This window comes from Zea mays, chromosome 7 (assembly GCF_902167145.1).
Source record: "Zea mays cultivar B73 chromosome 7, Zm-B73-REFERENCE-NAM-5.0, whole genome shotgun sequence".
In the NCBI taxonomy this organism is placed as follows: Eukaryota; Viridiplantae; Streptophyta; class Magnoliopsida; order Poales; family Poaceae; genus Zea; species Zea mays.
The window spans coordinates 70,976,506-71,001,695 of record NC_050102.1 but is presented as its reverse complement, the minus strand read 5'-3'; the positions used below and the strand labels follow the sequence as shown (position 1 = coordinate 71,001,695).

General features: G+C 45.1%; 1 protein-coding gene across 1 annotated transcript; it reads left to right on the top strand.

The window, feature by feature from the left end:
• Positions 1–443: 443 nt before the first annotated feature.
• On the top strand, positions 444–4,328 carry LOC118472933 (uncharacterized). Its single transcript, XM_035960944.1, has 3 exons — positions 444–1,211; positions 1,304–1,422; positions 4,182–4,328. Exons 1-3 carry the CDS (start codon positions 940–942, stop codon positions 4,313–4,315), a joined length of 525 nt encoding a protein of 174 aa, XP_035816837.1. The 5' UTR covers positions 444–939; the 3' UTR covers positions 4,316–4,328.
• The last annotated feature ends 20,862 nt before the right edge of the window (positions 4,329–25,190 follow it).

The following is a 25,190-nucleotide window of genomic DNA, read 5'->3' as shown; positions in this document are numbered from 1 at the left end:
TACTCGCAAACGGAATACTCAGTACGTCACCCTCTAATTAATTCTTATCCGACTCGACTCATACCTCTGTGTTCGATCCCGATTTAAAAATCAGCATCGTCGATGATTTTAAATGTCGTGATTTGTCTCTTTCAATCCTAAATCCGAAAGCCGGTCATATTTCGAGGCGATTTATTTTCGAATCATGCGTAGTGAATTATTTTCGAGCGAAATCAAATTAGACTCTCGGCCGAATTAATCGCTCAATCGTCCATTCGTCGGAACTATAATTCGCTCTATCCTTCGTAGAAACGGATTCCGCAGAAGCATTTTTACTCTGGAAATAATTTAGCGCAGCCCGATTTCGTGTTTGGGCCAGCCCAACCCAGCCCATTTGGCCCACTAAGAAAACCCTAACCCTAGCCCATGTCTATAAATAGAAGTGCCTCCCCTTGCAAATTGGCTTTTATTCATCTACCCCCCTAGCCGCCACTCCCTTTTCCCCCTGCCTTCTTCTCCCTCACGCAGCAGCTCTGCGCGCTGCCCTCCATGGCGAGCAGCAAGCCGGCGCCCTTCTTCCTCCCTGCTCCACAGCAACAGCCACCAACGCGCAGGAGTCCCATGGCCGCCGGCCTTCCCTTGCGGCGAGCTCCTTCCTCCAAGCTGGACGCCAGCCGAGCTCCCCTTCCGGTCGCCGTTTCTCCCTGCGAGCTCTTTGCTCCTCCCATGGCAAACGTCCTCTAGGCAAGCCCCTGCTCCATGGCCGGCGCCCAGCAGCTCGGCTCCATGGCTCAAGCCCGAGCTCCCTGCGTCTCCCTCCCTTGAGTTCTATCGCGCGCACGGCAGCAACCACAAGCAGATTTTCCTCCCTACCTCCCATGGCCGACCTCCACTTTCCCTGTCCGTAGCTGCTGTTCCCTGCGCCCTATTTTTTCTCTCCCATGCAAAGCAGCAGCAGCAATGTCGCCCAGCTCTAGGCCCCTGCTCCTCCTCTCTTCCCCACAAAACAGCAGCCGCAGCGAGCTCGCCGTCGTCCATGGCGCCCCCTGCAATCTTCCCCCTTGGCTGTTCGATGGAATGCCCGTGGGAAATTTGTGTTGTGCGCAGCAGCCCCGACATCTCCGCGCTCTGTCGGCTCGCTGTTTTGTGAAGCCCAGTGGACAGCACGCAGCCGACGCTCACCGTGGTTTGCTGTTTTTGCGCAGCCCCTTTGTCGTCGTCGTTCACCCCCGGTGAGACCACAACGATTTTATGTTCGATTCCGCATCGGGTTATTTTCCTATGATTAATTGTGTATGTGCTGTTTGGTTTTTGTTTTGTGGAGGAGAGGAACCCTGCGTTTTGCGAGAAGAAGGCCAATCATTCAACGCTCGTCGATGTTCGTAGCGATGCACAAACCGGAATCACCGTCGTTCTTGCAAACGCCGATTGGGTTTGTTTATGGTGAGCCGATGGATGTCGCTCTCGATTGATTTGATTAATAAATTATATAGATGTGGTTGAAATATTTTGGCGGTAGGTCGTAATATGGTCGTGCTCATGATTTCGAGTTAGAGATTGGTGGTCATCGATTCATATAAATTGGTCGATGTGGTGCGTGTTTAAAAATTGTATTGGTATGGATTGAAGTTCGTGGCGAAATAAAAAGAAGTAGAAAAGAACTCAAATGTTTTTATATTTCGATAGGAATCTATGCGATGTGGTTGGATGTGTGCGATTTGTAGTTTGTACAATTATATTTTTGTCGATGTGGTGTACATTGGTGTTGGAGTGTGTGGGTATAAAATGTTTTGGTTATATGTCGTAGCAAGGTTGCCTTCACGTTTAGGTAAGCAAATATGTTGTGTTGTTTAATGTGATGAGTAAATTGGAAATACATGGGATGCGAGGATTTAATAGTGCACGTAGGTGTGTGTGTGCCATGGTGTGATATAGTAGCGGTGGCGTGAGATATTTATTTGAGGAGCGCGGGTATATGCCGTAATATGGTTATACTCGCGATGAGGAAAGATGTATGTATTGTGTAACACGACGTTTAGGTCGCTATTATATAATCGTGTGAAGGATGCTCGTGATGGTTATGTGATTAAGGAGTGATGTAGTGGCAGGCGAGAAGTAAGTTTAATTTTCAAACGATTCGTGGGTAGTATCTCGGTGTTGTCATGATTTTTGTGGTATGACAATGTGATGCTTCGCTTTGTCAATCATCACATTCCATGCCCCTTAGATAAATAAATGTCTTGTTGATCGATTAGAGGTCTTATACGAGTGTTATCGCAGCCCAATAATTATTGGGAGCAAGTAGCGTTCATGAGTCGATCCTTGCTAAAATTGAAGAACAGTCCGATAACATATGCACATAAGTGCTTTAGGTCTTCAGTAGCCAGTGTAAGTCTTATGGAGTTTTATGCCATGTTTTAATGTCTCTATGTTAGACCTCCTAAAATATGGTGTTTTAAGTGACTTACGTATTAACTAATTCGAGTGGAGAAATGGTTAAGAAAAACTAATTAACCTGCTCCCACCTATGTTTTTGAGTTGCGAAGTCTAAAATACTTGCTTAGTTTTATACTGGTTAACCAACTTGTTAGATGACTTTAGTTAAGCTCGTGGTCACGATGATTTGCTTGTTGTAGTCTAAATACGTATGGTTATGGTCGCGAATGAAAAGTATTAGTGCTCATGTGAGGTCTAAGTTAAAATACAAATTATTGTGTGAACAACACTTCGATATCGATTATCGGGGAGAATGCGTTGTTGATTAAATATAGTACTTCTAGTGCTCATAATGACACGGATAAAAATTAGTAAGTCCACTTGTTAGTTCTCACTTGGTTATTTTAACTCTAACAAATGTCAAAGTGTTACAATAATTCAAGTCTCTAGAACGCGGCAATTCTTGAATTGTATAGAAGCTGAAATGTATTGATTGCTGTTTTGGGCTGCACGTACTGTTTTCGGTGTGATGTATGTTTGATGAACTAAATTGTGTTTTCTCTAGATATGTGCTATAGAAAAGTTGTCGATAACATGATTATCTTGCTTGTACTAAAATTTGGCAGCCATAAGTCTGATCGTTTAAGAGTTATGATTTTTACAAATTCAGTAACTGAATCTGTCCAAATTCTGTACAGATTTCAGAAACTGCATTGTTTACTTAAGTTGATGTTAAAATCAGTCCTTATAGATTATAAGAAAGTCGTATATGCTTTTCTTATCTTGCTTGTGTTAAAATTTCATAACTAAAGGCCTGACGGTTTAAGAGTTATGAATTTTACAACTTGGTTGCTGTGTTCTGTCCACTGACAGAACAGATTTCGAAAACTGAATTGTTTGATTCAGTTCAACATAGAATCAATTCTTGGTGATTATAAAAGTTATGTAGTGCTTTTGCCAAGCTTTCCAAAAAGTCTTGGATCACTCTTTTTGGTGATCTGAAGATTAAGTTATGGATGTTTAAAGTCTGAAGACTGAATCTGTCCAATTCTGGACAACAAAGCCTTCTAGTGTCTTTTGTCCTTAGTTAAATATTGAATCACCTTGAGATGTTTATAAATGATATGTAGACAATTTTATTACCTTTCCAAAAAGTCTAAGATCCCTTCGTTTGGATGTCTGAAACTTTAGTTGTGAATTTTTGAGGCTGCAAGTCTGAATCTGTCCAAATCTGGACAGAGCTGCTGTGTTTGCACAATTCGACTTTGCTAAGTGTTGAATAATGTTGTGATGAAAATACCAAAGTTGTAGTTCACTTTTTAAGCTTTCCAGAAAGTCTTAGTTAGCTATTTTTGGATTAATATTTGAAGAGTTATGATTAAAACTAGCAACTGCTGTATTGCTATCCAAAAATTCTGCTAGTGCGCTTTTGATTGTTTAGTTCACCCTTCTCGCTAAAAATGTTTGGTTTGCTCTTAAGCAATATAGACTTGCCATGGTTAAGCTAGAGATAACATATGTGCCATGTTTTTATACGTTTCTTTCTCTAGTTAATTGTGATGTATTATTGTGTTGCGTAAGTATCTAAAATGTCGTTGTCTTTTTAATGGTGTTAAGGATGAACGTCGATAACGTACGACTAGCTAGCGCGTGCGTATAGTCGTTGCAGTGTTTTACTAATTAATGTTTAGTTCGCTATCATGTATTGGGATCTCTCGTGATATTTTTCATTATATTCATACATATGCACCTTGCATCTCATTTAGGACCAAGAGATGACGATCGTGCAAGTGATGTGGTGCCACCCACAAGATGCAGTCGGTGGACGACCCAAGGAAGGATGGACATAATCAGTGGATGCTCGCCAAGCGATTACCTCCCCCAGCAAACACTATCTTAGTGTTAAATTGAAGGCAAGCCCCGGTTTTATGCATAACCGTTATATATATGCTATTTTACTGCACTTAATGTTTGTAGGCTTGTAATGTGCACTAAGTGTAGGAGTTGACTGAAACCCTAGTTGCATGATCTCAGGAATCCTTTTGAGATGGATACTAGTATGCTAGGTCAAATAGTTGCTTTATTTAATTAGGATCTCGGTAGAAGACGAGTGATTTTTCTAGCACTCGCGCGAGATCAGGAATTGGTTGTACCCACTTTCATATCATCATGATACTAGTCCGTGGACAACAATCCATGGGGATTGGTTGTCTACGAGATGGAAAAATTGGAATAAGGATTAACGTGCGGATACCTGTGTCAAGCGTTTGAACGTACTAAACACATACCGAGAAATATGGTAAATCGGTAAGCCTAGTACCTGATTGAACCTGGCAGTAGACTTTGCCCCTCACGCGACCTGAGACGTGGTCTCCCATTCCGGTTATGGTGGGTACAAGTGCGGTCACTGCACGACGGCAGTCGGGGTCAGTGAGGCATTGTACGCCAAGGTGGTGAGCCCTGATCTGCTGACGGGGAATCGATGGGGACGGTTGATGTGTGTGGGGACGGAGTGCCTCGCCACGTCGTGTGTTTAGGTTTACCTTGCAAGGATAAAAACTCGATTCGAATCGTCTGCTTCTCGCAGCTAATGTGTAACGCCCCGAATTTTGCAGTTGAATTTTTTCTTTTCTTTACTCGCCAAAATTCGGGCGTTACCTTTCCCTTTTCTTTTTCCCTCGCTAAACCTTGACCTTTTCCAAAGTTCTAGCGGGATTCGGTTTGGATTTCCCGTGTAAGAAAAACCCTAAATGCTTTATGTTGCTCGATGCACCATGCCGAACCTTGCATTTCCTTTGATTGCTTTGAAAGTGCAAATGCATTCATGTAGAAGAATCGGATTTCGAAAATGTTTTCTTTCTCTTTTCTTTCTCTTTTCTCTCTCTCTTCCTTTTTTTTTTCTCTCTCCCGCGCCGTGGGCCGACCCCGGCCGGCCCAGCCGCCCCTGCGCGCCCCCCCCTGGGCCCAATAGGCCCAACCGCCCCCCCCCCACCTCCCCTTTTTCCCCAAACCCTCTCCCTCTCCCTCTCATTTTCTCTCATTTTCTCTCCCTCTCCCTAAGCCGCCGCCCCTACCCCTGCCCTAAGCCGCCGCCGCCCCCTGCCCAACCGCCGCCCTCGGCCGCCCCTGCCGCCGGCCGCCCCTCGCCGTCGCGCCCCTCCCCGGTGAGCTCCCCCTCCCCCTCTCCTCCCTCCCCCATCCCCTCTCCCCTTTCCCCATGGCCGGTTCGGCCGCCTCCCTGCCCGCCGGTTCGGCCGCCCCGCTCCCCGGCTCGGCCGCCCCCTGCGCCGCCTCCCTGCCCGCCGGTTCGGCCGCCCCGCCCCCCGGCTCGGCCGCCCCCTGCGCCGCCCCCTGCCCCGCCGGTTCGGCCGCCCCCCCCCCCCCCCGGCTCGGCCGCCCCCTGCGCCGCCCCCTGCCCCGCCGGTTCAGCCGCTCGCGCCCGCGCCCCGCCTAGGGCCGGTTCAACCGCCCTAGGGCCGGTTCAACCGCCCCCCCTTCTGTTTTTTTTTATTTTTTTTTTTATTTTATTTTATTTTATTTACTTTCTGTAATCATAATTACTGTATTTTAAGTAGGCTAATCACTGTTCATGCTATGGGAAAATAGGAAGTTTAATTTAAAATTCCGTTATGCTATTGATGCACGTAGTTAATTGTTTACCCTGTGCAATGTTGATCAACTAAAAGTGATTAGGTTTCCATTAGTGTATATGTAACAGAATTCTTTTGTTAAAAACCAATTGTGTCATTAGTGCATAAGATTTAACCCCCCCTGCGAGACCTTTCCCGTTTCTTTCTAACCATAACAAATGCGTTATCGAATGTCATACTTGATGCATATTCGCTTTATTTGTTATCTTGTATGGTGTACTGTTCTTTTGTATTAAATATGTGGATGTATGTATGTATGTTTGCGCTCGCATAGAGAACGATCCGGTCGAAGAGCCCGAGGAATTCGCAGGAGAAGCCCCTGAGCAGCAGTCGTTTGGTGGAGGCAAGTGTCCTTTGACCTATCTATGTCCTATTCATTCTTTAATTCACCTCCCGCTTTACACATTTATACCTAAGGATTGACTAGCTTTTGTTATCCATGTCCTTGTTTACCTATTTGGGTCGGATTATTACTACTTAGTCTGATGCTATTGCTCAACTCTAATCAATGAACATGATGTGATTATCTATGATACGCTGTTTTCCCGCTCTTCTTTATGATTATACTTGTGGTTTTCAAGGGGACTCGAGCGGTTTCTCGAGTGCCTCTCCGTAAGGACCTGTTCTATGGATGACCGCCCGGGAAAACAGTGCAACCATGAGGGTGGAATGGGGTGCCCTTAGCTGAATAATTAGAGGATCCGGGGTGTAGTTCACTTAGCCGTCGTGCCGTCAATGGGGCTCGGTGTATGCGGCTCGCTCTGCCAAGTTTGGGTTCGCCCCTTGGGGAGGAGTGCGGTGCATTTAGGAAACCTAACGGGTGGCTACAGCCCCGGGGAATCTTTGTAAAGGCTTCGTAGTGATGCCCTGCTGGATCACCTTGGTAGTGATCAATGGAGAGTCATGATCTCCGGGCAGAATGGGAATCACGGCTTGTGGGTAAAGTGCACAACCTCTGCAGAGTGTTATGAAACTGATATATCAGCCGTGCTCGCGGTTATGAGCGGCCAAGGGAGCTCCAATGATTAGTGGTACTTGATCAGAGATATTGTGGTACAGGTGGTTATGAGACTGTTGAATCTGGTTATGATTATGGTGCTGGTAAGTGGTATTCTTTCCGTTTGGAAAGGATACATTGGGCTAATAACTTGGGTTAATGTTAAAACCTGGCTTTCTACTAGTAAGTAATAACCTGACCAACTAAAAGCAACTGCTTGACTTATCCCCACATAAAGCTAGTCCACTACAGCCAAACAGGATACTTGCTGAGTATGTTGATGTGTACTCACCCTTGCTCTACACACCAAACCCCCCCCCCCAGGTTGTCAGCATTGCAACCACTGCTCAGGCGAAGATGAAGCTGTGGAAGGAGACTTCCAGGAGTTCCAAGATTACGACGAGTTCTAGGTGTGGGTTAGCGGCAACCCCCAGTCGGCTGCCTGTGAAGGCCGCGTTATCTACGTTTCTTTTCCGCACTTTGATTTATTGTAAGAACTATATGGACGTCTCAGACGTATGATGTAATCGACTATTATTTCCCCTTTTAATATTATTTTGAGCACTGTGTGATGATGTCCATATTATGTAACTGCTGTGTACGTGAATAACTGATCCTGGCACGTACATGGTTCGCATTCGGTTTGCCTTCTAAAAACCGGGTGTGACATAAGTGGTATCAAAGCCGTGCTGACTGTAGGACCGCTAACCTAGAGTAGAATGGTCGTTCTAAGGATTATAGACCTCTGTCTCTTCCTTGACTTTGATATCCCTTCAAAAGTTGGTCCTACTGACCAAACCTATGTTCTACTATATACTATACCTTGCTAAAAATCATGTTTTATTCCAATCCTTCATTTACTTATGATTCATTACTTGCTGGTCATGTTAATTCTGTTCTCGCCCTTTTGCTTGCGATGTCTTTTGTAGATGGCTCGACTTAGACACACTGCACGAAAGTCAGTCATCCCCTTCTTACCCTCCCGTCTTGCTGAGCGTCCGCTTCGCCGTCCCGTGGCCGGACAGTCCAGCCACTTGGAGAGACTGCACCACCGCCTGCGTGAGGAGCAGGAACGTCGACGACAGGAGCAGCGGAGCTCTTCCCTCTCGCTCCACCAGGAGATAGAGTCTGTGAGGAGCTGCTCCCCTGTGCTTCCTCTGGAGCCGCCCCCTGCACCACCACTGGGCGCCCCAGCTTCTGGAGTAGCTGCTGGAGGAGACCCAGACGACGGAGGAGGCGACGACAGCTCGAGCCACGACACCGACTTCTCTGCTAATCCTGAGCCGGAAGGATGGGTTGCTCGACCCATCACTCGCGACGCTGCTCGCGGGTGTCACTTCCATGATGCGCTCGACACCCTGCTACGTCGGGCATTTGACCGGCATACTTGGTCCGTCGAGTATCGCTGTGTGGTCTACCAGCATAGTCGCGGGGTCTACCCGGACCGCTGGGAGGCGACTTGCTTGGTGCGCTGCCCGGAGGACAGTCTCCAGGGTGCAGAGGCCTGTTCAGAGCACTATTCTATCTCTGAGCGGGACTCAGCTGAGGCAGCCATGCAAGATGCTGCACGGCGTGCGCTTTCGCACTACTGCTCGGTTTTCGGTGGGGCAGCTGACGGTCTTGACCTGAAGTATTACCCCCGCCGTTCATCTGGCAGCACAGGAGGCGTGATTGTCTCACCCGTCGGTGAGGGCAATCCTAGGTTGAGCAGCACAGTCAACCTAGCCGCCGTGCTAAACACGGAGCTGGACCATGCATTAGACGAGCTGAGTAGGGCTCGTGCTGAGATCGCCCTGCTGCGGGCTGAGCGCGCGGAACGTCGTTTTCTGGACGGTGGATCCCCCGCTCCCGTTGGGACTCAGCACCCGTACCGCTCACCTCAGCGTGGACACCAGTCTTATGGCAATCCCGCCTGCAAGACCAAGATCAACCTAGAACCATAGATCGTTAGAGTTGGATCTTGTAATTAATACGAAATATATACATGGAAGCTTCAGTCTTAGCGTTAGCCTCGATCTTAGTTAGTTTTAGTTAGACAGGGTAGTTTGCTATATCCTGTGCATCTATGTTTGTCATGATGAACTATGTTTGGTTTGGATCTTTGTAATGATTGTCACCAGAGTGTGGGTATCCCCTGCATTTTGGTTTACATACTATGTCAATAAAGTTAGTTATATAGTTGGGAAACCCATTATTCTCCTTTCCTCTTTATCTGAGAAGCTGTGTGGTCTGTGTTGGAGATCAGTGAAGATGCTCATCTGTTCAGTGCTGTTGGAGAATTCTATACTCTTTTCTTATGCTGCAAGCTTTGCCAGATCAGTTCTGATGTGTGGTTGCGTTCTGCAGATGTCAGAGAACAGGCGTAGAGGAGGAAGGCGTGCTCAGCAGGAGCGAGCCGCTCCGCAGGATGAGGTGCCCCAGCAGCAGCACCTGCCGCCCCCGCCCCCGATGTCGATTGAGCAGATGTTTCTGATGCAGACTCAGGCAGTTCAAGCTATCGGTCAGACTCTGGCCGCCATTCAGCAGCAGCAGCAGCAGCAGCAGCAAGCACCACCCCAGCCTCAGATGCCTCAGATGCCTAGAGATAAGCGTGCTGAATTCATGAGAGGTCATCCACCAACGTTCGCTCACTCTTCTGACCCCATGGATGCTGAAGATTGGCTGCGCACTGTGGAGCGGGAGTTGCATACCGCTCAGTGCGATGACAGGGAGAAAGTTCTGTATGGTCCCCGTCTGTTGAGAGGAGCAGCCCAGTCATGGTGGGAGTCTTACCTCGCCACCCATGCCAACCCCGACACCATCACCTGGGAAGAATTCAGGGGTAGCTTTCGTCAGTACCATGTTCCTGCAGGTCTGATGACAGTGAAGAAGGAGGAGTTCCTGGCCCTTAAGCAAGGGTCATCGTCTGTCAGTGAGTATCGGGACAGGTTTCTGCAATTGTCTCGCTACGCTCCCGAAGATGTCAATACCGACGCCAAGCGACAGTACCGTTTCCTGAGAGGCTTGGTTGACCCTCTGCAGTATCAGCTGATGAATCACACCTTCCCGACATTCCAGCACCTGATTGACAGAGCAATCATGACAGAAAGGAAGCGCAAGGAGATGGAAGATCGTAAGCGCAAGATCAGTGGACCCCAGCCTGGAAGCAGCAGCCGTCCCCGTTTCTCAGGCAATCAACCTCAGCAGTTCAGGCAGAACCAGCGTCCACCTCAGCAGCATCAGCAGCATCAGCAGCGTCAGCAGTATCAGCAGTTTCAAAGGCAGTATCCTCAGCATCAGTACCAGAACCGTCAGAGCAATCAGTCAGGAGGTCAGTTTCAGAAGCAGAATCAGCAAGCACCTCGTCTTCCTGCCCCAGCAAATCAGCAGAACAGTCAGGCAGCACCAGCTCAAGTTGGAAACAGGGCATGTTTCCACTGTGGAGAGCAAGGCCACTGGGTGATGCAATGTCCGAAGAAGGCAGCCCAGCAGCAGTCAGGCCCCAATGCCCCAGCAAAGCAGAATGTGCCTCAGCCTGGAGCAGGCAATCGCTCTCAGCAGCGCTATAATCATGGAAGATTGAATCACTTGGAAGCTGAAGCAGTTCAGGAGACCCCCGGCATGACAGTAGGTATGTTCCCAGTCGATTCCCATATTGCAGAAGTGTTATTTGATACTGGAGCAACACATTCTTTCATTACTGCATCATGGGTAGAAGCACATAATCTTCCAACTACTACCATGTTAACCCCCATTCAAATTGACTCAGCCGGTGGTAGAATTCGAGCTGATAGCATTTGTTTAAATGTAAGTGTGGAAATAAGGGGGATAGCGTTTCCCGCCAACCTTATAGTAATGGGTACTCAGGGAATAGATGTCATCCTAGGGATGAATTGGCTAGATAAGTATCAGGCAGTTATCAGTTGTGATAAAAGGACCATCAAGTTAGTGTCCCCACTAGGAGAGGAAGTGGTGACCGAGTTAGTCCCGCCTGAGCCAAAGAAAGGAAGTTGTTATCAGATGGCTGTTGATAGCAGTGAAGCAGACCCAATTGAGAGTATCAAGGTTGTGTCTGAATTCCCAGATGTGTTTCCAAAGGATTTACCGGGTATGCCACCAGAGCGGAAAGTTGAATTTGCTATAGAGCTTCTTCCTGGAACCGCCCCCATCTCTAAGAGAGCTTACAGAATATCTGGACCAGAGTTGGATGAACTTAAGAAGCAAATTGATGAGCTGTCAGAGAAAGGTTACATCCGGCCAAGCACCTCGCCTTGGGCCGCCCCTGTCTTGTTTGTGGAGAAGAAAGATGGTACTAAGAGGATGTGTATCGATTATCGAGCTTTGAATGAAGTCACGATCAAGAACAAGTATCCCTTGCCCAGAATAGAAGATCTGTTCGACCAGTTGAGAGGAGCCAGTGTGTTCTCCAAGATCGATCTGAGGTCAGGTTATCATCAGCTCAGGATCCGACCTTCGGACATTCCGAAGACGGCATTCATTACCAAGTATGGTTTATATGAGTTCACAGTGATGTCTTTTGGTTTGACCAATGCGCCAGCATTCTTTATGAACTTGATGAACAGTGTATTCATGGATTATCTTGATAAGTTCGTGGTGGTATTCATTGATGACATTCTGGTTTATTCTCAAAGTGAAGAAGAGCATGCAGATCATTTGAGGATGGTGTTGCAGAGATTGCGAGAGCACCAGTTGTATGCAAAGTTGAGCAAGTGTGAGTTCTGGATCAGTGAAGTCCTGTTCTTGGGTCACATAATCAACAAAGAAGGATTGGCTGTGGATCCGAAGAAAGTGGCAGACATTCTGAACTGGAAAGCACCAACAGATGCTAGAGGAATCAAGAGCTTCATTGGAATGGCCGGATATTATCGGCGATTCATTGAAGGGTTTTCGAAGATTGCGAAGCCAATGACAGCGTTGCTAGGCAACAAGGTTGAGTTCAAGTGGACCCAGAAATGCCAAGAGGCCTTTGAAGCGCTGAAAGAGAAGTTGACAACAGCGCCTGTCCTAGTCTTGCCTGATGTGCACAAGCCCTTCTCGGTGTATTGTGATGCTTGTTACACAGGTTTGGGATGTGTGTTGATGCAAGAGGGAAGAGTTGTGGCTTACTCGTCCCGACAGCTGAAGGTTCATGAGAAGAATTACCCAATCCATGATCTAGAGTTGGCAGCAGTGGTTCACGCACTGAAGACATGGAGGCACTATTTGTATGGACAGAAATGCGATGTTTACACAGACCACAAGAGTCTGAAGTACATATTCACTCAGTCAGAATTGAACATGAGGCAACGAAGATGTATCAGGATCTGAAGAAGAAATTCTGGTGGTACGGAATGAAAAGGGAAATCGCAGAGCATGTGGCTATGTGCGATAGTTGTCGAAGAATTAAGGCAGAACACCAGAGACCAGCTGGATTGTTGCAACCGTTGCAGATCCCTCAGTGGAAATGGGATGAAATTGGCATGGATTTCATAGTCGGATTGCCTCGCACTCGAGCCGGCTACGATTCCATTTGGGTAGTAGTGGACCGTTTGACCAAGTCAGCCCACTTCATACCTGTCAAGACCAACTACAACAGTGCAGTATTGGCAGAATTGTATATGTCTCGGATCGTTTGTCTTCATGGTGTGCCAAAGAAGATAGTGTCAGACAGAGGAACGCAGTTCACCTCTCATTTCTGGCAGCAGTTGCATGAAGCCTTGGGCACGCATCTGAATTTCAGTTCAGCTTATCACCCGCAGACAGATGGTCAGACTGAAAGAACCAATCAAATTCTTGAAGATATGTTGAGAGCCTGTGCGTTGCAAGATCAGTCCGGATGGGACAAGCGATTGCCTTATGCAGAGTTTTCCTATAACAACAGTTATCAGGCCAGTTTGAAGATGTCACCATTTCAGGCGCTCTATGGAAGGAGTTGTAGAACTCCGTTGCAATGGGATCAGCCTGGAGAGAAGCAAGTGTTTGGGCCAGACATTTTGCTTGAAGCCAAAGAGAACATCAAGATGGTCCGAGAGAATCTGAAGATAGCGCAATCAAGGCAGCGAAGCTATGCAGACACAAGAAGAAGAGAGCTGAGTTTCGAAGTCGGAGACTTTGTTTATCTGAAGGTGTCACCGATCAGAGGAGTCAGAAGATTCGGAGTGAAAGGCAAGCTAGCACCCCGCTACATTGGTCCGTATCAGATTCTTGCAAGACGTGGAGAAGTGGCTTATCAGCTCAGTTTGCCAGAGAATTTGTCTGCTGTGCATGATGTCTTTCATGTGTCTCAGTTGAAGAAGTGCTTGCGTATGCCAGAAGAGCAGTTGCCAGTGGAAGGTCTTGAAGTCCAGGAGGACTTGACCTACGTTGAGAAGCCAGCTCAGATCCTTGAGGTTGCAGATAGAGTCACCCGAAGGAAGACCGTCAGGATGTGCAAAGTCAGATGGAGTCACCACTCTGAGGAAGAAGCAACCTGGGAGCGTGAAGATGATCTGATGGCCAAGTACCCGGAGCTCTTTGCTAGCCAGCCCTGAATCTCGAGGGCGAGATTCTTTTAAGGGGGATAGGTTTGTAACGCCCCGAATTTTGCAGTTGAATTTTTTCTTTTCTTTACTCGCCAAAATTCGGGCGTTACCTTTCCCTTTTCTTTTTCCCTCGCTAAACCTTGACCTTTTCCAAAGTTCTAGCGGGATTCGGTTTGGATTTCCCGTGTAAGAAAAACCCTAAATGCTTTATGTTGCTCGATGCACCATGCCGAACCTTGCATTTCCTTTGATTGCTTTGAAAGTGCAAATGCATTCATGTAGAAGAATCGGATTTCGAAAATGTTTTCTTTCTCTTTTCTTTCTCTTTTCTCTCTCTCTTCCTTTTTTTTTTCTCTCTCCCGCGCCGTGGGCCGACCCCGGCCGGCCCAGCCGCCCCTGCGCGCCCCCCCCCCTGGGCCCAATAGGCCCAACCGCCCCCCCCCCACCTCCCCTTTTTCCCCAAACCCTCTCCCTCTCCCTCTCATTTTCTCTCATTTTCTCTCCCTCTCCCTAAGCCGCCGCCCCTACCCCTGCCCTAAGCCGCCGCCGCCCCCTGCCCAACCGCCGCCCTCGGCCGCCCCTGCCGCCGGCCGCCCCTCGCCGTCGCGCCCCTCCCCGGTGAGCTCCCCCTCCCCCTCTCCTCCCTCCCCCATCCCCTCTCCCCTTTCCCCATGGCCGGTTCGGCCGCCTCCCTGCCCGCCGGTTCGGCCGCCCCGCCCCCCGGCTCGGCCGCCCCCTGCGCCGCCTCCCTGCCCGCCGGTTCGGCCGCCCCGCCCCCCGGCTCGGCCGCCCCCTGCGCCGCCCCCTGCCCCGCCGGTTCGGCCGCCCCCCCCCCCCCCCCGGCTCGGCCGCCCCCTGCGCCGCCCCCTGCCCCGCCGGTTCAGCCGCTCGCGCCCGCGCCCCGCCTAGGGCCGGTTCAACCGCCCTAGGGCCGGTTCAACCGCCCCCCCCTTCTGTTTTTTTTTATTTTTTTTTATTTTATTTTATTTTATTTACTTTCTGTAATCATAATTACTGTATTTTAAGTAGGCTAATCACTGTTCATGCTATGGGAAAATAGGAAGTTTAATTTAAAATTCCGTTATGCTATTGATGCACGTAGTTAATTGTTTACCCTGTGCAATGTTGATCAACTAAAAGTGATTAGGTTTCCATTAGTGTATATGTAACAGAATTCTTTTGTTAAAAACCAATTGTGTCATTAGTGCATAAGATTTAACCCCCCCTGCGAGACCTTTCCCGTTTCTTTCTAACCATAACAAATGCGTTATCGAATGTCATACTTGATGCATATTCGCTTTATTTGTTATCTTGTATGGTGTACTGTTCTTTTGTATTAAATATGTGGATGTATGTATGTATGTTTGCGCTCGCATAGAGAACGATCCGGTCGAAGAGCCCGAGGAATTCGCAGGAGAAGCCCCTGAGCAGCAGTCGTTTGGTGGAGGCAAGTGTCCTTTGACCTATCTATGTCCTATTCATTCTTTAATTCACCTCCCGCTTTACACATTTATACCTAAGGATTGACTAGCTTTTGTTATCCATGTCCTTGTTTACCTATTTGGGTCGGATTATTACTACTTAGTCTGATGCTATTGCTCAACTCTAATCAATGAACATGATGTGATTATCTATGATACGCTGTTTTCCCGCTCTTCTTTATGATTATACTTGTGGTTTTCAAGGGGACTCGAGCGGTTTCTCGAGTGCCTCTCCGTAAGGACCTGTTCTATGGATGACCGCCCGGGAAAACAGTGCAACCATGAGGGTGGAATGGGGTGCCCTTAGCTGAATAATTAGAGGATCCGGGGTGTAGTTCACTTAGCCGTCGTGCCGTCAATGGGGCTCGGTGTATGCGGCTCGCTCTGCCAAGTTTGGGTTCGCCCCTTGGGGAGGAGTGCGGTGCATTTAGGAAACCTAACGGGTGGCTACAGCCCCGGGGAATCTTTGTAAAGGCTTCGTAGTGATGCCCTGCTGGATCACCTTGGTAGTGATCAATGGAGAGTCATGATCTCCGGGCAGAATGGGAATCACGGCTTGTGGGTAAAGTGCACAACCTCTGCAGAGTGTTATGAAACTGATATATCAGCCGTGCTCGCGGTTATGAGCGGCCAAGGGAGCTCCAATGATTAGTGGTACTTGATCAGAGATATTGTGGTACAGGTGGTTATGAGACTGTTGAATCTGGTTATGATTATGGTGCTGGTAAGTGGTATTCTTTCCGTTTGGAAAGGATACATTGGGCTAATAACTTGGGTTAATGTTAAAACCTGGCTTTCTACTAGTAAGTAATAACCTGACCAACTAAAAGCAACTGCTTGACTTATCCCCACATAAAGCTAGTCCACTACAGCCAAACAGGATACTTGCTGAGTATGTTGATGTGTACTCACCCTTGCTCTACACACCAAACCCCCCCCCCCAGGTTGTCAGCATTGCAACCACTGCTCAGGCGAAGATGAAGCTGTGGAAGGAGACTTCCAGGAGTTCCAAGATTACGACGAGTTCTAGGTGTGGGTTAGCGGCAACCCCCAGTCGGCTGCCTGTGAAGGCCGCGTTATCTACGTTTCTTTTCCGCACTTTGATTTATTGTAAGAACTATATGGACGTCTCAGACGTATGATGTAATCGACTATTATTTCCCCTTTTAATATTATTTTGAGCACTGTGTGATGATGTCCATATTATGTAACTGCTGTGTACGTGAATAACTGATCCTGGCACGTACATGGTTCGCATTCGGTTTGCCTTCTAAAAACCGGGTGTGACATAATGAGACTGCTTGATCCATTGTACTGCATTGAGTAACAAGTGGAAATATGATGAGTTGATATAAGATGTTGATTGCTAAAGATGTTTGCTACTATGTATGAGTAGCTAGGTACTCATCTAGTTTAAAAAGGAGCATACTAAAACTTGAAAAGCTAAAACTTGATTTTAGACTCAGCTAGTGCTTTTGGCAAACCAAACCCCTCAGCCAAACAGCTGCATGTCTAGAGGTAGAGGAGTAGACTCCTCACACCGGGTAAGTCTAGCCGAGTATTAGTATACTCAGCCTTGCTTGTGGCATAATTTTTTTTGCAGGTACCCCTTAGGGTGATTGGTTGCTGGTGTGACTTGACCTCCATCCCTGCCACTGGGATAGACGGTCGAGTGGGTTATTGCTTCCGCAGGAGAGGACCAGGAGGAGTAGCGTGGCCAGGCTTCGCCATGTTACTCGGTTTCTCCGTAGTTATTTCCGCTGCATTAAAATTTATGGTTATTATTTCTGAAACTCCGATAATGTAATCACTAATGATACTTATTTAAATTTGTGGTATTATGTTTTATTGTATTTCTCTGTGCCTCACCTTCGAGTGAGCTAGTGGTATTCGATCCTGGTAAGTGGCTTTATCGGACTTGATCCGAGGGACTGACGGGTTATTCCTGTTTAAGTGTGTTGCTGCCCTTAAGGGTGCGACTTGGGCACTTAAAGCTGGAATAATTCGGGCGGTTCCGCCACAATGTCCTTCACGTGGCTCACTCTGTTGCACCACATAGGGTCATCCCTCTTCTCAGCGGGGAAGAGTCCCAGCGGGTGCATTACCATCTCCAAGGGATGGTATCCGCAGAAAGTTGTCAGGGTCTTCATGGCTGCGGCCTCGGTGGTGTTGTCCACCCTGAACCCAATATTCTCGAAGTCAAGGGAACGCCGACCCTGCTGCAAAGGGTGGGCCTCCAAAGTCAGCCAAACCCTGCAACGTGGCACCTGATGCTCCTCGTATAACTGCACCGTATACAGAGGGGGTGTAGGGTAACCGGTGGAGCAGAGCACCTCCCACAAGATGGAGGGAAAGCCCTCGTGGGAAAGGTAGTCGGAACTGAAACGAGTGTCTCCTCCATTGATGGGGGTGGGTGAAGTCATCTGTGAAAGAGTGTTAGACACAAACGTTATGGTAGTGGAAAGGAAAAACATGTGCCCGGTTGGTTAAAAGGAGGTGGGTTAAATTCGATTTATCTACCCATTTCGTAGATCCTTATTAACCCTAATTGTTACATACCTACTTAGATGCATTTTCATTAGTTTCTAATTTCTTCATATTTTGTAATGCATGCATGCTGGAAAGAATGTCTCCTCACCGATCAGAAGGGTGCTTTTAAGGCATCCTTACAAATCTAAGGCTGACCTATATGGCCTACTTAATTAGCCATCTGTTTTCCCCACTATTCCTAAGGCCTTTCGTCCTAGGTATAGTGTTCTAGTCCTAACAATTCCAATACTAATTTCTAAGCAAATTTTATTTTTGAAAAAGTTGGTATTCACGACTTATTGATTTCTTTGTGGTGGTATTCGCTCCGATACCAGCTATGATGGAATCGCCCGAATTATTCCAGCTTAAGTGCCCAAGTCACACCTTAGAGGCAGCAACACACTTAAACCGGAATAACCCATCAGTCCATCGGATCTAGTCCGATAAAGCCACTTACTAAGGATCGAATACCACTAGACCACTTGAAGGTGTGTCACAGAGAGAATCCAATAAACATGAAACCACAAATTAAGGTACTAGAGTTATTACATAAATCAGAGTTTTAAATAAAGAGAACAAGTTCATAATTAAAATGCAGCGGATAATCGATAACGACGATAAGGAGGACTAGGGCAAGGCCTAGCCCACTACTCCTCCTGGTCCTCTCCTGTCGAGGCAGCATCCCACTCGACCGTCCAACCCGGTGGCAGGATGGAAGGCCATGTCACACCATCAACCATATCATGTAGCGTACCTACAAAAATTATGCCACAAGCAAGGCTGAGTATACTAATACTCAGCTAGACTTACCCGGTGCGAGGAGTCTACTCCTCTTCCTCTAGACCATGCAGTTGTTTGGGTGAGGGGTTTGGTTTGCCAAAAGCACTAGCTGAGTCTAAAATAAGTTTTAGCTTTTCCAATTCTAGCATATATAGTTAAGCTAGATTTGCTCCCTTCTAAGCATACATGGTAACAATCATTTTGTACAATCAACGTGTTATCTCAAGTAAAACCTCATTTCACTTTTTACTCAACGCAGTACAAGGTGTCAAGCAGTCTCATTAGCTACGAGAAGCAGACGATTCGAATAAAGTTTTAACCTTGCAAGGTAAACCTAAACATATGACATGTAGGGGCAGTCCATCCCCACACACGCCAACCGTCCCCATCGATTCCCCGTTCGCGGCCAGGACTCACCGCCTTGACATGCAATGCCCCACTGACCCTGGCTGCCGCCGTGCAGTGGCTGCACTTGCACCAACCATAGCTAGCATGGGAGACCCTATCTTAGGACAAGTGAGAGGGAAAGTCCGCGCCCGGCTTCACTCAGATATTAGGCTTACCGATTACCATATTTCTCGACATGTGTTTAGTTCTTTCAAACGCTTGACTCATAGACAAGGCATCCACCCTGGATCCAAGTCCATAGACCATCATAGATCCTGTTATCAATATGAATACAATCAATGCCTGACGTCGCGTGAGTGCTAGAAAAATCACTCGACTTCTACTGAGATCCTGATTAGCAAAGCAGCTACTTGACCTAGCATACTAGTATCCATCTCAAAAAGGAATCCTGAGTTCATTCAACTAAGGGTTTCAAGCAACTCCTACACTTAAGTGCACATTACAAACCTACAATCATTAAGTGTAGTAAAGTAGCATATATAATGGTTATGCATAAAACCGGGGCTTGCCTTCAAAAGCTGGGGTTGAGGGAAGATCGTCGGTGGCAGGCTCGGGAGATGGCTCCTGGGCTTCCTCTTGGACAGCTCCTTGCTCGGGGATGAGCATATACTCTCCGTTAGCGAGGTCGCAATCTAATGAATACAATGAGTGAGATACATGTATGCCATGAAATGCAATTTAGTAGTAATAAAAATGATTAAGTCGATAAGGTAAAGTTTAACCTTACTACTGGAAGTTCTAGTGGTATACTTAGCCATTTAGGGTCAAGTATGGTCAAGTTTAAGTGGTCAGATTATTTGGGTGTCCCACTGATTTTCTTTAGTGTCTTAGTGAAAAGTTTATCAAGATCCTTGCTGAATCATTATGTGTGAGGTCTATTACTTTTGCTAATTCTCTCTTTATGCTCTTTAAAGTGGGCTTGAACTACAACATAGCTTTACCAATTTCCAAAAATTCTGTAAAAATTACAATGGCTTCTCACCGGTGTATAAATCTCAGTCTAAAAAGTTGAGGCTTAAAATGGTAAGGGTTCACTCTGTACAAAAATATTAGGTTTTAGGGCAGCGGGGGTGCTTTGAACTACAACTCCTTTTTAACAGTGGATTTTTCCCTAAGGCTTATTTTTGCTGGCATTTAGATGCAATTACAAGACCTTGTACAAAGGTTTAGCCAATGATACCCATTGGTTATTTTATTGTGATTTTCTAAAATTTTAGGGCCTAGTGGTGTTTTCTACTACCACTATATTTGAAAAATGTCAAACAACATATTTCCTAATTTTTCTATCTTCTTCTTTGCGCAAGAGCAATCATTCTAGAAGTTGGATAATTTTGCTCAAAGGGAAGGGGGTGGTAGAATTTCTTGGAATATATGGCCTTTTCATGGGATAGGAAGTCAGGTGTATTACATCATGTTTTTACCTTAGTTTCATAATTTTCTCTGATGGCTTACATCATAAGTGACTGGGTAAAAATTGGTTTCTCACTGTTGCACATTTTTAGTCTTTCTTTTGATTTATTTGAAGTATGGGCCAATTTCAAGTTTTAATAGTTCAACTCACTTACTGTGATGGTTTGTAGTGTTTAGCATTTTTGTAGTGGTATACTAGTAGTTAAAGATCTACTGAATTTTTCTTGCCATTATTGTATTTGACCTTATATTTTTAATCATGGACTTTCTTGATTTCTTAATGCCAAATAAAATTATAACCTTAGATTAGCAATAGACTATGGTTCCATATATTTTTTCTAGGTTCTATATAACTTAGGCATACTAGGAAAAATATGGTCATTCTATGGTTCTCATTTTCTATTGCCTTTTTCATTTTTCTAAAGTTTGGGCAGAAATAATGTGACACCCCAGGTGTCTATTTCGCGTTATATCGGGAGATTTATCCTAATCTCGGATGCTCAGTGAAAATTTCTATTTCTCGATCACATCTATCTCCATTCATCAAGTTACTCATGAATGTTTCACCAAGTTTGAAATTATTCGATCTCAAGAACAGCCATATTTGGAGCCTGTTAAAACTTTTATTTCTCGAAGCAAATGCAAATTTGGAGCCTGTTAAAACTTTTATTTCTAAAGTAAAATTTGCTTAGAAACCAAGTTGGATAGATGTCAGGACGATAAGGATAGACCTAGCACGTGAAGCCTTAGGAAATAGATGGGTAGCTAAGTGGCTATTTATATAGGCCATAAAGGCTATTACTACTACTATTAGGATGCTGTAGAAGCACCCGAAAAATTAGTTAGGTCTGAGAAGACGACTAGAATGAGCATGCATCATGATTGTCGCATTATAATTATCTCTTGTGCACCAACAACATGCTTCTCTCACCTTTATTCCAATAATAAGAAATTGTGAATAATGTATTGTATTGCTATGAACTACAAAGAAATGCCTTACCTCGTGTCAGATTGGTATGTCTTGATAGGTCGTGTTATGTGTTTCTCTTGTCTTGCTATCGAGGTGGTATTGTAATTGTTCAACCCTTTTTACAAAAAATGTTTTCTGTTCTCCTCATGAAAAGACCCCCCCAACAGCCTTTTGGTTAGCAAGTAAAACCTTTAAAAAAATTATCATATGCTTGTGTTGGTGTTTCTGACCCTTGTGTGTTTCACACTTGAATTTACACCTACACAACCTGTAGATTCCCATAGATTGACCCCTAAATCGACTAAAGCTTCCTTGTGCACTTGTTTATGTAAAAAAATGTTTATTGTCTATTCGCGCAAACCATGTCTAGCCTCCCATTCTTTCTTGGAAACCTTGTCCCAAAATCCTCATTAAATTCTCCTCTGCTCAACCCAGAAGCCATCTAGGTTGATGACCTCTCTTTTCACCTAGATCTGGTAATCTTTTCTCTGTGAATCATGATGTGGCCTTAGCATCCGAATCTCTAGATCCTTCATTGATTCTGCCTCGTTATCTGGTTATCTGCTATAACCTGTTCTCAAGTATTGGATGTTGATCTGCCTAAATATCTCAATTCGGGTCATTCTCATACCCCCTTCTCCGAGGATCATGACGTTGTTTTATCAATTTTATCTTTAAACAGTGTATCCATTTAGTTCAATGGATGTTGCTGTTGCCTTTGGTTCTCTGATGTCTCTAAGATCTCATCAATCCTGATCTCATGGTCGGTTCCTCCTCATATCAAATATCATACTAGTCTCTTACCTGATAATCTCCATGTTGATCATAAAATAGTTCTCTGAGTTGAAGAAAATTCTCATGTGATGCTCTTTTGCCAACAATCTCTGCTTCAACTTCAGTCACATTTTCGAGCCATACTCTCATGGGCTCCATCTATCTATGCTATGTGAATTTCTTATTGGTTGTGTTTGGTAAGGATGTCATGACTAACGACTGATGGTGCCGCGACGAAACCGAGAGCCTACTATGGTGCACACATGGTTGAGCTGCTCGGCACGCGCTGGTATCGTGGTTAATAGTCGTGATCCATTACGAGACTATACTGATGTGCTATCTTTTGTGGACATTCTCTCAAAGTGGTCGTGGCATTTTGTCCCAATATGTCACGGTATTCGGTCCAAATCTATCTTTCGTATCGTGTCAGATACCATCTCATGAAGTTGCATCTATCTTCAGCCTGGGAGTTACATGCTTCTCCACCCTTAAGAGTCTTGTTCGAATCTCGGGACAAGATTCTTTTAAAGGGAAAGGTTGTGACACCCCAGGTGTCTATTTCACGTTATATCGGGAGATTTATCCTAATCTCGGATGCTCAGTGAAAATTTCTATTTCTCGATCACATCTATCTCCATTCATCAAGTTACTCATGAATGTTTCACCAAGTTTGGAATTATTCGATCTCAAGAACAACCAAATTTGGAGCATGTTAAAACTTTTATTTCTCGAAGGAAATGCAAATTCGAAAGTCAATATCGTCTCGCAACTCGTGTCCAGACTCATTTATTCGGACTCTGGATAGTTGTTATGTTATCCAATCGGTGTCCGAATCCGCTTTCTCGACAGTCGGTCTATGTCCAAATACTTAATCAGAATCCGCATTCTCCCGCATAATTTCTTTGTGTCAACCTCTAATTAATTTTTATGCAAATCAGCTTGTTATCTTTATATCATCATTCATCTCTATCTATCAAGTGTATTCTAAAGATTTCTCAAAGTTTGAACCAAATGCTCACATGAAAAGATAAATCCTATACACGCTTGAAACAGCTTGTCTGAACAAATGCAAATTTTGAAATTCAACAAAACCTTGTCATCTTGCTCAAACAACTCTATATCAACTCTATAACAAAAGTTATTAAGGGTTCATGTAGAGAAAATGCCAAGAAAATGTCGAGAAAATACCCCGATTGCCTTAAAAATATAATTTGAAATTTATAATGATGCTACCTTGACCAAAGTGAAACTTTAATTTATATTCAAGATATGAGGTTTGACATTCAATAAAAGTTGTAGAACCTATGTAATACAACAAATTTTATATTTAAACCAAGTCTTGATTCAATCTCTAAGTATCTCAAACAGTGCCATCAAGACATAATAAAAATCTGATTTCAGGATTCGAATTCTTCTAAGTCTGAAATCAGCATCGTTCGGGTCGACGTCTCGCGTTCCCAAATTTTTGTTAAACAACTCAAGTTTCTCCAAATATAAAAGTTGTTAATAACTAATAGAGGCACAGCATATTAAAAGATGGCATTCATCCGATTCCGTTTGACATGCTTTGACACTCAGTGTTCACGAGTTTCCACAGATTTCTAACCCACTGACAAACCAATTTTTGTGGGTCTATAACTCTCTAACCAGTGCCCGAATCACCTCAAGCCCTGTACAAGATTTGTAGAGTGTACATCAAGGAAGATATTTTGTGCAGTAATCAGGGTCCGATTCCAAAAGGAAAATGCCAAACACATCCGTCCAAAGTGGCTCTGTCATCACCTGCGAGCATGCTGACATGTCCAGATCTCTGGCAGGCAACCACCCACATCCACCAATGTCTGGCTATGTTCTGCCTAGAGCCTGCAGCGCCTCGCCTTTAAATGAACACCATACGCATCCTGGGACGTTCTATGTACTTGCCTCCACATCCAGCTCGCCAGACTCCCTTCCCTGCTCTTCCTTGTCCATGGCGCACCAGCATCCATGGCCTGCTCCTTCCATTTCGGTGCAGCCAGCCAACGCTGTTCTGGGCTCAGCCTCCCGCATGCCCAACCCAGCACCGCCCTCAGCTTCCTCCCCTCTAACGACCTCGCCTCCCCCAGAGCTCCGGTCGGCCATCCCCCTCCCTTTCCCTTGCCGGCTGCAACCATCGGTCCTTTCCTGTGTGCTCTGTACGTGAGATGAAGGAAGAAGATGACCCCCCTCTCTATGACATGTGGGCCCAGGGCCAATGTGAGTGTGCTGAAAATTTCAGATTTATGTATCGTGTTCAAAAAATCATATCTCAAGTTTGGTAACCCCTAAAATCATGAAATTTATTTTGTTGGCTTCCTTATGAAATGCTATAACTATTGGATCTATATGTTGGCATATTTTAGTGGAAAAGTTTTTCTGTAGAAATTCGTAATTAAAAACTGGTTTAGAGAATAAACTAACTTGCTTCTCTCCATAATTTTATTTATAAAAACCCAAAAATAATGAAACCTGTTTTGTTAGTTAGATGTTGTCATACTCCATCAAGGAAAAATATAAAACTTATATGTTGTTCACTGTTTTCTTGGTGTGCTAATTAAAACATGTTAAATAGAGAAAAGAAGATTTATTTGCTTGTTATTTTTGGATCTGTAGCTCTAGTGCTCCAAATGGGTTGCAATATTTACAGTAGACTCTTGGTGTGATGCTTGGTGACTGGTAAAAAATTCATAAATTGTGGTGCATGTATGGTTAAGTTAGTGATTTAACTTGATTGATGCATATTAAGTAGTTTTAAATGGTCTATAAATAATGTATGAGTGTAATAATGGAAAATGGTGTTCCACTATCCTTGTATGATATTATAGTAGCCTAAGGAAACTTAATATGGTCATGCATCCACAGAAAATAATTAATTTTAGATTTAACTTGCTCTCACATGCTTCATTGCATTAACAATTTGTTATTTTTGTAGTAAATAAAATATAAAATCTGAGCATGTGAAATTTATACATTGGTCATGATTTGTTATTACCTATACCTCATAAATATTCCAGCCCCAAACTAGATAGTATCATATAGTGCTAAAATAACACCCATTTTATAATTACAATAGTTAGTGAAAAAAATAGGAGTAAACAAAATCATGCATGTTTCATGAAATGCTTGAGTTACACCTTAAAACTAATTAGAGATTTAATGATTATGTCATGGTGTTCTAAAGATAAATATTAATATTGCTTCATCATGATTTTGTGTGATGTCGGACATGTGTGCCGAAGTGTTTTATTTTGGTGAATA

What these genes read in the sequence shown, in the direction of transcription:
- LOC118472933 (XM_035960944.1), top strand. Translation starts at nt 940, where the DNA reads ATGTCGCCCAGCTCTAGGCCCCTGCTCCTCCTCTCTTCCCCACAAAAC. An exon ending in GTCGTCGTCGTTCACCCCCG is followed by an intron (nt 1,212 to 1,303) that starts GTGAGACCACAA and finishes TGTTTTGTGGAG; the next exon opens with GAGAGGAACCCTGCGTTTTG. An exon ending in GCCGATTGGGTTTGTTTATG is followed by an intron (nt 1,423 to 4,181) that starts GTGAGCCGATGG and finishes CATCTCATTTAG; the next exon opens with GACCAAGAGATGACGATCGT.